Source organism: Hyla sarda, chromosome 1 (genome assembly GCF_029499605.1).
Source record: "Hyla sarda isolate aHylSar1 chromosome 1, aHylSar1.hap1, whole genome shotgun sequence".
Lineage (NCBI taxonomy): Eukaryota > Metazoa > Chordata > Amphibia > Anura > Hylidae > Hyla > Hyla sarda.
The window spans coordinates 570,544,766-570,557,743 of NC_079189.1; the positions used below are offsets into that span (position 1 = coordinate 570,544,766).

General features: G+C 42.7%; 1 protein-coding gene across 3 annotated transcripts in view; it reads left to right on the top strand.

Moving 5' to 3' along the window:
• KATNAL2 (katanin catalytic subunit A1 like 2) overlaps window positions 1-12,978 on the top strand; it is a 60,725-nt gene that overhangs the window by 19,067 nt on the left and 28,680 nt on the right. For all 3 annotated transcript variants that reach the window (XM_056543496.1, XM_056543478.1, XM_056543488.1), the window contains exons 3-5: window positions 1,720-1,886; window positions 2,995-3,040; window positions 11,318-11,441. In XM_056543496.1, coding sequence (XP_056399471.1) covers window positions 1,720-1,886; window positions 2,995-3,040; window positions 11,318-11,441 — 337 coding nt within the window. The remainder of the gene's footprint in view (window positions 1-1,719; window positions 1,887-2,994; window positions 3,041-11,317; window positions 11,442-12,978) is intronic.

The following is a 12,978-nucleotide window of genomic DNA, read 5'->3' on the forward strand; positions in this document are numbered from 1 at the left end:
TCCGCTCTCTAGGGCGCGCGCGCGCCAGCTCCCTGAGACTTAAAGGGCCAGTGCACCAATGATTGGTGCCTGGCCCAATTAGCTTAATTGGCTTCCACCTGGTCCCTGACTATATCTGACCTCCTCCCATGCACTCCCTTGCCGGATCTTGTTGCCCTTGTGCCTAGTGAAAGCGTTTTGTGTGTCCAAAGCCTGTGTACCAGAACTTCTGCTATCCACCCTGACTACGAACCTTGCTGCCTGCCCCGACCTTCTGCTACGTCCGACCTTGCTTCTGTCTACTCCCTTGTACCGCGCCTATCTTCAGCAGCCAGAGAGGTTGAGCCGTTGCTAGTGGATACGACCTGGTCACTACCGCCGCAGCAAGACCATCCCGCTTTGCGGCGGGCTCTGGTGAATACCTGTAGTGACTTAGAACCGGTCCACTAGCACGGTCCACGCCAATCCCTCTCTGGCACAGAGGATCCACCTCCAGCCAGCCGAATCGTGACAATGGGGTTCGGCTTCTCTTACGTCAACAATTATTTATATCACTGAAACGGCTTGTTAAAGGGATACTCCAGTGGAAAACTTTTTTTTATTTTTTTATTGGTGCCAGGAAGTTAAACAGATTCGTAAATTACTTCTATTTAAAAATCTTAATCCTTTTCAATACTTCTCAGCTGCTGTATGCTCCACAGGAAGTTGTGTAGTTCTTTTCAGTCTGAGCACAGTGCTCTCTGCTGACACCTCTGGCCATATCAGGAGCTGTCTAGAATAGGAGCAAATCCCCCATAGCAAACTTCTCCTGTTCTGGACAATTCCTGACATGCTAGGTTTTTCCTTGTTTTGGAATTGATTATTATTAATTTTTTTAATTTTTTTTTTTATCACTGGAAAATGTCACTATTTATTGTGATTGCAATTTTACAGCAGTTTGGAAAATGTACAGCAAAATCATGGTCAAAACACTGTAAAAGTGCAACATGTGAACACAGACTGGAGACTTCAAATCTTCATAAAACTCATCTATTGTAATTATAGGTCAAATCCGTTTTGCCTCATGACGATATATCTCTAAAAAACTGACTTTGACTTATAAAACGCAGCAAAACTGCACATTATATGAACTGACCCCAACCCACTCATGAGTCTCAGTTGCTGGAGTCTAGTCAGGTAATAGGTCACCAGGCTCTAGCCCCTCTCTCTGTAAAGCCAAAGGAATCATGGGAAATGCAGGCAGCATTAGGAAATTATTTCAGCTATGGAATTACAATCAGTATGGCTGATATCCTGTGCCTGCCACATCTGCTAAAACAGATAAGCACAAGTCATACACAAGAACCTCTACATTATTCTCTAATAAAAGCCTATGCTGCACTTTATAATATACTATATATTATAGGAGTTTTTTTTTTTTTTTTAACCCTTCTTTTCCTTACAGTTGACAGATAATCTGCCTACAGCAATACATTCTATACCAGTGGTCTTCAACCTGCGGACCTCCAGATGTTGCAAAACTACAACTCCCAGCATGCCCGGACAGCCGTTGGCTGTCCGGGCATGCTGGGAGTTGTAGTTTTGCAACATCTGTAGGTCTGTAGGTTGAAGACCACTGTTCTATACCATCCTATAAGTCATCAGATCTATAGGAGGCCAGGAAAGCCATATCATGATTTGTGTATGGTAACCATTTTATCTCTGTTTCCTACATCACTCATCGGTTTCATGTGGTTGCAGGTATGTGGACTCGGCCAATGCTCTAGAAGAGGAAACCAAACTGAACCTGAGAAGGTTTGACGTCTGTGATAACATCGACCTGGAGACCATTCTCATGGAATACGAAAGTTACTATTATATTAAATTCCAGAAATACCCCAAAATCACCAAGAAAGCTGTAGAGACCGGTGAGTCCTGTAGAGAAAGGGGCACAATGGCCGCACTTATGCTCTGTAGATGTTTTTTCTGAACTCTGCCCATTCAGTCTATGGGACTTCTGAACATTACATGGGCGCTGCAACCCCCTTTACCTGACAATTGACCTCCAGTCTTGTGATCGATGAAGGTCCCAGCAGTCGGACCCCACACAGATCAGCAAGAACTTTTTATAACCCCTTTAGGAAGTGAGGAAGATGGGCAAGAGGTTCTGTGTGGGCCAAATTTATGAGTTTCCATATGTCCGTTTAAAGGGGTACTCCACCCCTAGACATCTTATCCCATATCCAAAAGGATAGGGGATAAGATGTCAGATCGCGGGAGTCCCGCCGCTGGGGACCCCCGGGATCTCGGCTGCAGGACCCACCTGTTGCGGCTTCAGGAAACGCTGGAGGCTTCGGCTTCCGACCACGGTGACGTGAGATCGTGACGTCACGACTTCGCCCCCGTGTGACGTCACGCCCCACCCCTCAATGCAAGTCTATGGGAGGGGGCGTGAGCCGAAGCCTCCAGTGTTTCTGGAAGCCGCAACAGGTGGGTCCTGCAGCCGAGATCCCGGGGGTCCCCAGCGGCGGGACCCCCACGATCTGACATCTTATCCCCTATCCTTTCAATAGGGGATAAGATGTCTAGGGGTGGAGTACCCCTTTAAAGGGAGCAGCTGTAGTGCCCCCATAACAGAGCTGACCACATATATAATACCTTTGGCTACATTGTCCTGATAAAGGAGCTGGACACAGTGTTCTGTATCAACCAATCACAGAACTAACTTTAGGGCCCACGCATACTATGGAATTTCCACCTGGAGAATTTCCATAGTGTACATGGGCCCTAAGGAGCAGCAGTATACAGCACTGGATGTACCTGCCTTTACCATAGAACAGTGTTTCCCAGGTCACCAGCTGTTGCAAAACTACAACTCCCAGCATGCTTGTACTACCTTTGGCTGGGAGTTGTAGATTTGCAACAGCCGGAGGCACACGGGTTAGGAAACACTCCCATAGAGTATATGCTGTTGTCTAGTGAAGTATATACGATCACAGATCAGATCATGAATGAGTTGTTTTTTTTTTCTTGTAGATGGTAAAGTGTATGCAAAACCTCAAAGTGGAGGAAGACTGAGAAGGTAACTTGTTTTAATCAGTCCTGTATATCTATATATAATTTCTTCTGTGCTACTGATATACTGTAATAGAAAATATGTATCTATCTTGCTTATAATACATCTATCTGTAGAGATTAGAGTGATCTGTCCACTCTACTCTCCACAGGAAGTTGTGTAGTTATTTCCAGAATGACCACATTGCTCTCTGTTGACACCTCTGTCTGTTTCAGGAACTGTCCAGAGCAGGAACAAATCCTCATAGCAAACCTCTCCTCCTGGACAGTTCCTGACATGAACAGAGGTATCGGCAGAAAGCACTGGGGTCAGACTGTAAAGAACTACACAACTTCCTGTGGAGCATACAGCAGCTGATAAGTCTTGGAAGGATTGAGATTAGTAATTTACAAATCTGCTTACATTTCTGGCACCAGTTGATTAGAAAAAATGTTTTCCCCTCTGGAGCACCCCTTCAAGTGAGACTGTGGGTAAAGATTACTTGTCGCCTTGTAATTGTAAAGTCTCAGTTTATCCAGATTATGTATCTCAAACACAAAGGAAAAGTGTGCGTCGAATTATGGTGCAAAAAAAGGACTCCTGAAAAAAGTACTTTTTTTTTTTTTTTTTTGGGTGGAGTATAAGGAAAATCCTTAATTTTTTTTTATAGCTTAGTAGAAGTAATGGACTGAATGGATATGAAAGGGTTAAAGTGATATGGTAGGGTAGCAGGGGGAAATTACATGGTTTAGGGGTTCGAGCCCGCTAGGCAATTCAAGCCATTTATGGGTGGGAGGTTCGATACTGCAGGGGGTTCTTTTTTTTTGCCTTTTCTCTGTTCTCTTTGGAAAGCCAGGGGTCATTCTCCTATTTAAAAGCACTAACTAAAATCGGGGTTGTTATGGGGTTCGGCTTCTCTTACGCCAACAATTATTTATATCACTGAAACGGCTTGTTAAAGGGGTACTCCAGTGGAAAACTTTTTTTAATTTTTTTATTGGTGCCAGGAAGTTAAACAGATTCGTAAATTACTTCTATTTAAAAATCTTAATCCTTTTCAATACTTCTCAGCTGCTGTATGCTCCACAGGAAGTTGTGTAGTTCTTTTCAGTCTGATCACAGTGCTCTCTGCTGACACCTCTGTCCATATCAGGAGCTGTCTAGAATAGGAGCAAATCCCCATAGCAAACCTCTCATGTTCTGGACAATTCCTGACATGGACAGAGGTGTCAGCAGAGAGCACTGTGGTCAGACTGAAAATAACTAAACAACTTCCTGTGGTGCATACAGCAGCTGAGAAGTATTGAAAGGATTAAGATTTTTAAATAGAAGTAATTTACAAATATGTTTAACTTTCTGGAGCCAATTGATTGAAATGTTTTTTTTTCCACCAGAGTCCCCCTTTAAATAAGTCACAGGGTTGGTAATAGATCACTCAAAAGGAAAAAAGGGAAAGAATAAGTGGATTGGGGCAAAGAATTAAAGGAATCTGGAGTTGGGCCCGGAGCACAGAATTCCTTCAACCCCTTAAGGACATTGGACATAAATGTACGTCCAGATGCGCTGGGACTTAGTGATCGCACTGATTGCCAATAATCCCTCAGATGCTGTAATCAATACAGACCACGGCATTAGATTGCCAATATTACTGACCTATGATTGCTATAGATAGTCTCCTGTGGGGACATAAAAAGGGTAAAATAAATGTTAAAAAAGCCGCTTCACAATTAAAAATTTCGCCCCTTTTCCACATGTTACTCATAATTTTTTTTAATGAATAAACATATTTGGTATCACCGAATGAGTAATTGTCCAAATTATCAAAATATAATGTAAATGATTCAGTGTACGGTGAACAGCCTAAACCTTAACCCCTTAACGACCAGGGACTTAATGTACATCCTAATGCAGAGGTGCTTCGCACACCAGGACATACATTTACGTCCTGTACATGACCTGGAGCATCGGAGCGGAGCTCGCGCCATACACTGCAGGTCCTGGCTGCTATCAGCAGACGGGGACCCGCAGGTAATAGTGGACATCAGCGATCGAGGTGATGTCTGTCATTAACCCCCTCAGTTGCCGTGATCAATACAGATCACAGCATCTGCGGTAATGTGCATCTTTAAATGGATGATTGGATCGCCAGCGGCGCTGGGATCCGTTCATCTAAAATGGTGGACAGATGTTCCCTCACCTGCCTCTGTCTGTCTTCTGCTCTGGTCTGAGATCAAGCAGACCAGAGCAGAAGTTTGCCGATAACACTGATCAGTGCAATGCCCTGTGCATAGCACTGAACAGTATTAGCAATCTAATTATTGCTATAGATAATCCCCTATGGGGACATAAAAAAAAATAAAAAAATGTAAATATCCCCTCCCCCAATAAGCGTAAACATTTTTATTATTTTTTAACATATTTGGTATCTCCGCGTGCGTAAATGTCCGAACTATCAAAATATAATGTTAATGATCCCCTACGGTGAACGGAGCAAACTTAAAAAAAGTAAAGTCCAAAATTGCTGCTTTTTTGTTATATTTTATTCCCCCCAAAAATTATAAAAATTGATTTAAAAGTTTCATATTCGCAATTGGGGTATTAATAAAAAGTACAGATCACGGTGCAAAAAATTAGCCCTCATACATGCCGTATATGGAAAAAGGAAAAAATTATAGGTGGTCAAAATAGGGCGATTTTAAACATGCTAATTTTGTACAAAAAGTTTGATATTTTTTAAAAGCAGTACAATAATAGAAAAATATATGTAAAGATGGGTATCATTTTAATCGTATTGACCCAAAGAATAAAGAGAACATGTCAATTATACCGTAAAGTGTACAGTATGAAAACTAAACCCTCCAAAATTTGCTAAATTGTGGTTTTCATTTAAATGTCCTCACTAAAATATTTTTTGGGGTTCGCTATACATTTTATGGTAAAATGAGAGGTGTCATTACAAAGTACAATTGGTCATGTAAAAAAACAAGCCCTCAAGTGTCTGTGGGTGGAAAGATGAGAGTTATGGATTTTAGAAGGCGATGAGGAAAAAACAAAAATGCAAAAAATTGGTCTGGTTTCGCCCGGCCCTTTCGTGACGTCACGCCCGCCTCCTCTACCAAAGTCTATGGGAAGGGTTGCGCCCCCTTCCCATAGACTTTCGTTGAGGGGGCGGGTGTGACTTCACGAGGGGGCGGGCAAGTAGTCACGAAGGGGCTGGGCGTGATGTCACGCCCAGCGGCCGTGAACACGGAAACCCGCACAGAGCGTTCGGAGTAATGAACTTCCGGACGCTGTGAGCGGAGCTCTGAACTGAAGGGCAGCGCACAACCCCTTTAAAGGGGTACTCCTGTGGAAAACTTTTTTTTTTTTTAATTAACTGGTGCCGGAAAGTTAAACAGATTTGTAAATTACTTCTGTTAAAAAATCTTAATCCTTTTAGTACTTTTTTGCAGCTGTATGCTACAGAGGAAATTCTTCTACTTTTTGAATTTCTTTTTTGTCTTGTCCACAGTGCTCTCTGCTGACATCTCTGTCCGTGTCAGGGACTGTCCAGAGCAGCATAGGTTTTCTAAGGGGATTTTCTCCTGCTCTGTACAGTTCCTGAAACGGGCATCAGGTGTAAGCAGAGAGCACTGTGAACAACACAAAAAATAAATAAAAAAATAAAGATTTTCCTCTGCAGCAAACAGCTGCTAAAAAGTACTGAAAGGATTAATATTTTTTTAATAGAAGTAATTTACAAATCGGTTTTAACTTTCTGGCACCAGTTCATTTAAAAAAAAGAAAAGTTTTGCACTGGAGTTCCCCTTTAAGGTCAAAATGGTCTTGGTCCTTAAGGGGTAAAAAAAAATCAAGGGGGGGGGGGGGAGGAGTCTAAAATTGCTGCGTTTTGATCACCAGATCACGGAGCAAGAACTTTGTTTTCATACAGCCCGGTATACAAATTTTTTTTAGTTTTTATAGGTCGTCAGAATAGGACAATTTTAAGCATGCTTATTTTGTGAATAACTTTTTTTAAAGCAGTACAATAATAGAAAAGTTTGTAAACATGGGGATCATTTTAATTGTATTGACCCACAGAATAAAGAAAACATATAATTTTTACTGTAAAGTGTACAGCGTGAAAACCAAACCCTCCAAAATTTACAAAATTTCATGTCTAGGGGTTAAGTACCCCTTTAAGGAAAATCACACTTTTTTCTCAAACAGTTTGAAAAATCGGAACCAATATGTCTACCATGTTTTTACTTCTTGAAGACATTAGAGGGCTTCAAAGTTAACAAGCAATTTTACAAATTTTCACAAAAAATCATTATGTGTATTTTTGGCTGCCACCGGATGGTGGCTGCCAATCTCCGCTCTCGGCGGGAAATATGAATCAGTGATGTGAATTTATATTCACATCACTGGCCGGCCGGAGTATAGTGCAGAGATGCGGAGGGCAGGAGAAAGCCGCTCCACATCTCAGGGATGAAGGACGATCGCAGTGAGTGTCACTTCTGACACCTGTTGCGATCTGTATATTAATGCAGGTATTACAGCTCTGCGCATGGAGCAGAGTGTGCTCCATGTTGGGAGCAGTAGTGCCTGCAGTTAAGGAAAGATCACACCCGATATGATCGTCCTATATAATGTATAGATACGGGCGGCCGCACTTCTCTGGTACCGTGCACTGCGGTATAAATACATCTATTCATATTTCCCAGCAGAGAATTGTGATTGGCTGGAACCATCTGCGGGAAATATGAATAGGTGTGTGTGTGTGTGTGTGTGTGTGTGTATATATATATATATATATATATATATAGCAACAGGAGACTACAGCAGCACACTGCTAGCACAAAGATATAGATGAAACATTAATATATAGATAAAACATGAGTATATAGATAGAACATGAAAAGCTATACAGCTGTAATGCAATAAATGAAGATATGAAACTATGAAAATATGAGGTACTTAGCTTGCAAATTTGGTGCCAAATAGCGTGGACCGTCCCACCACGGTAAGGTGACTTCATTCTGGGACGGACCCTACACTGTGTATATGCTTCTGTGTGAACAGTACAACAGGCATTGCAAGGTCTGAAACATCCAAGGCACCTTATATACACCTAATAGAGGTGGGTGGGGTGCAGGAGCCAACATGGAGGTAGCCACTCCCCCGTATGTGTAATACAACCAAAGGATAAATTGGCCAGCACTATTGATCCAAACTATTGTAAAAACCTGGCCTGCATGTTTTATCTATATACTCATGTTTAATCTATATCTTTGTGCTAGCAGTGTGCTGCTGTATTCTCCTGTTGCTGTATATTTAGCCCAGCAGCTTGCACCTGCAGGCCAGGTTTTTACAATAGTTTGGATCAATAGTGCTGGCCAATTAATCCTTTGGTTGTATTACACATACGGGGGAGTGGCTACCTCCATGTTGGCTCCTGCACCCCACCCACCTCTATTAGGTGTATATAAGGTGCCTTGGTTGTTTCAGACCTTGCAATGCCTGTTGTACTGTTCACACAGAGGCATATACACAGTGTAGGGTCCGTCCCAGAATGAGATCACCTTACCGTGGTGGGACGGTCCACGCTATTTGGTGCCAAATTTGCAAGCTAAGTACCTCATAGTTTCATATCTTCATTTATTGCATTACAGCTGTATAGCTTTTCATGTTCTATCTATATCTTTGTGCTAGCAGTGTGCTGCTGTATTCTCCTGTTGCTGTATATTTAGCCCAGCAGCTTGCACCTGCAGGCCAGGTTTTTACAATAGTTTGGATCAATAGTGCTGGCCAATTAATCCTTTGGTTGTATTACACATACGGGGGAGTGGCTACCTCCATGTTGGCTCCTGCACCCCACCCACCTCTATTAGGTGTATATAAGGTGCCTTGGTTGTTTCAGACCTTGCAATGCCTGTTGTACTGTTCACACAGAGGCATATACACAGTGTAGGGTCCGTCCCAGAATGAGATCACCTTACCGTGGTGGGACGGTCCATGCTATTTGGCGCCAAATTTGCAAGCTAAGTACCTCATAGTTTCATATCTTCATTTATTGCATTACAGCTGTATAGCTTTTCATGTTCTATCTATATCTTTGTGCTAGCAGTGTGCTGCTGTATTCTCCTGTTGCTGTATATTTAGCCCAGCAGCTTGCACCTGCAGGCCAGGTTTTTACAATAGTTTGGATCAATAGTGCTGGCCAATTAATCCTTTGGTTGTATTACACATACGGGGGAGTGGCTACCTCCATGTTGGCTCCTGCACCCCACCCACCTCTATTAGGTGTATATAAGGTGCCTTGGTTGTTTCAGACCTTGCAATGCCTGTTGTACTGTTCACACAGAGGCATATACACAGTGTAGGGTCCGTCCCAGAATGAGATCACCTTACCGTGGTGGGACGGTCCACGCTATTTGGCGCCAAATTTGCAAGCTAAGTACCTCATAGTTTCATATCTTCATTTATTGCATTACAGCTGTATAGCTTTTCATGTTCTATCTATATCTTTGTGCTAGCAGTGTGCTGCTGTATTCTCCTGTTGCTGTATATTTAGCCCAGCAGCTTGCACCTGCAGGCCAGGTTTTTACAATAGTTTGGATCAATAGTGCTGGCCAATTAATCCTTTGGTTGTATCACACATACGGGGGAGTGGCTACCTCCATGTTGGCTCCTGCACCCCACCGACCTCTATTAGGTGTATATAAGGTGCCTTGGTTGTTTCAGACCTTGCAATGCCTGTTGTACTGTTCACACAGAGGCATATACACAGTGTAGGGTCCGTCCCAGAATGAGATCACCTTACCGTGGTGGGACGGTCCACGCTATTTGGCGCCAAATTTGCAAGCTAAGTACCTCATAGTTTCATATCTTCATTTATTGCATTACAGCTGTATAGCTTTTCATGTTCTATCTATATCTTTGTGCTAGCAGTGTGCTGCTGTATTCTCCTGTTGCTGTATATTTAGCCCAGCAGCTTGCACCTGCAGGCCAGGTTTTTACAATAGTTTGGATCAATAGTGCTGGCCAATTTATCCTTTGGTTATATATATATATATATATATATATATATATATATCAGTGCAGGGGACCAGAGAAGAGCGGCAGTGCCACCCGCTTCTATACATTATATGGGAGGATCGCAATGGGTGTCAGAAGTGACACCCGGGGTGATCTGTCTATTAGTACAGGTACTACTACTCCCATCATGGAACAGTCTGTTAGTTAAAATACATTACTAATAAAAAGTTTACCAAAATTAAGTATAAAAAAAATATTATTTTTACATTTAAATGGCCCCTTTCTACATTTATATTATTGTCTGCTACATTTTTATTTCTTCGCCTGCCCACACAAATTAATCCCTGCTTAAAAATCAATAAAAATTTCGTTATAAAAAATTTACATTTCGTTAAATGCAATTTTTTCCATCCCTACTGTATCTTTTTTTATTTTTATTTTATATACGGTACCCTATGAAATTTTATTAAAAAAGGTATCTCCATCCCTTTTTTTGGATCGCTAAAGTCCAAAAAAGAATAAAAAACACCGAAGTTAAAACCCACAGGGCATTTTTCTTGGCCTTTTTTTTTATGGGAGAAAAATGTCACGATTTTAGGGAAAAAAAAGCCATAGGCTCAACGTGCTGCTATTTTGAAAAACTGCCAAGAAGCAGGAAAACGCCAAAAAGGAGTGAAAAAATGCAAAAAGGATTAAAAAAAACAAACGCCAAACTCAAAAACACAAAGTGGAAAAGGAATTTTGCGATTTCTCATTGATTTACAGCTAACATCTGGGCGCAGCTTTTTTTTCACGGAAAAAAACGCCATGCGGCCGTTTTGGCGTTTCTTTGGGGCAAAATGCACAAAAAAAACGAAAACTTCGCCTAAGAAAGTAATTTCCTCACTGTGCATCACAGCCTCGTGGGAGGGATCAGCGCAACAACACTGGATAGTGTGCAGATTATACCAGGAACATGAGATGCATTAAGCTAATTTTTCCCCATTTTTTCCAACTTCGTATCCAATCCCCTCTAATTTACGTTCAGTCAATGAAGATGAAATGGGGTGGGGGTGGGGTTGGCTATATGAAATAAGGGTATTGGACATGAAATGGTGGTGAATGGTCATGAAATATGTGGGGGGGGGGGGGTTCACTATTTATTTATTTTTTATATCGCAATTGCATTTTGAAATCACAATATTTACCTCCATAATCGCACATTTTCCCCAAATCGTGCAGCCCTTATCCTTATATAAATTTTGATAATTAAGGACTAAACAGGCAGATTCCATCTCTCCTCAGGACACCCAGTAATTCCTCCCAGGGTCTTCCAAGAATCACCAACCATAATATCGTCCAGCGCCCAAAGTCCAGAACGTACCCAAGGATGGCAGAGAGAGCATCCAACAGAGAGATCTCCAAACAGGTGTGGTATTATACAGCCATGAGGGGGCGCTCTGTACACCTGGGGCTGTGGTGATCACCCAGTGTATTTATTGGGGATGACATTTGTACAGTGTCTGTTGTTGTTGTTACCTTTTCTGATACAAGTGGACAATCCAGATGGTTTACAGTACAAAATCCAAGAGGTTGAAGTTTAGGAACAACAAGAGGGTTAGTATTATTAGTTTTCATTAGTTTACTGACTAATAACACGGATAATGGATTAAAACATTGAGTGGGGGTCTGACTGCAGAGACCCATCAATCCTAAAATTGGGATCAATAACGGGCAAACTCCTTGCAATCTCCAGTGGATATGTCCTAAAATAAGTTGGTTGACCCCCCCGACCACCTTTTTCTTTACCCATTTCTCTTCTTATGTTATCTTATAATAGTAACTTTGTGGAGCCTCCATATGCATTAGAGCAGTGGTTCCCAACCTTTTTTTTGCCATTTACAGCCCATTTCCAAAAAATTGTACCCCACATATTAGTGACATGTCTGTAATGATTATAGTGGCTGTTATTATTAATTCGAATGCTTTTTCTTCTTTATTTTACTCCTCTCGCCCTGCTCCTCTCCTTATCTCCCGAGGCCCTCGGACTCACAGGCGACATCTTTTCTGATCGGATTTGTTCACTTTTCCTTGTCTAGACCGCCATTAAGATTTCTCCCAGCCAATACTCCACAGAAACTGCCAGACAAACATTTTAGGCTCCATTCCCCAGCACAATGCCCACCTCTTTACAACCCCACCCCTGGTGTATTGCCCCACACAGTAATAGATTCCACCTTTGTGCCTCTATAGTTGTAGGCCCCCTCTCTATTCCTCTATAGTTGTAGGCCCCCTCTCTGTGCCTCTATAGTTGTAGGCCCCTCTCTGTGCCTCTATAGTTGTAGGCCCCTCTATGTGCCCTCATAGTTGTAGGCTCCCTCTCTGTGCCTCTATAGTTGTAGGCCCCCTCTCTGTGCCTCTATAGTTGTAGGCCCCCTCTCTGTGCCTTCAGAGTTGTAGGCCCCCTCTCTGTGCCTCTATAGTTGTATGCCTCCTCTCTGTGCCCTCAGAGTTGTAGGCCCCCTCTCTGTGCCTCTATAGTTGTAGGCCACCTCTCTGTGCCTCTAGAGTTGTAGGCCCCCTCTCTGTGCCTCTAGAGTTGTAGGCCCCCTCTCTGTGCCTCTATAGTTGTAGGCCCCCTCTCTGTGCCTCTATAGTTGTAGGCCCCCTCTTTGTGCATCTATAGTTGTAGCCCCCTCTCTGTGCCTCTATAGTTGTAGGCCCCCTCTCTGTGCCCTCAGAGTTGTAGGCCCCCTCTCTGTGCCTCTATAGTTGTAGGCCCCCTCTCTGTGCCTCTATAGTTGTAGGCCCCCTCTCTGTGCCTCTAGAGTTGTAGGCCCCCTCTCTGTGCCCTCAGAGTTGTAGGCCCCCTCTCTGTGCCTCTATAGTTGTAGGCCCCCTCTCTGTGCCTCTATAGTTGTAGGCCCCCTCTCTGTGCCTCTATAGTTGTAGGCCCCCTCTCTGTG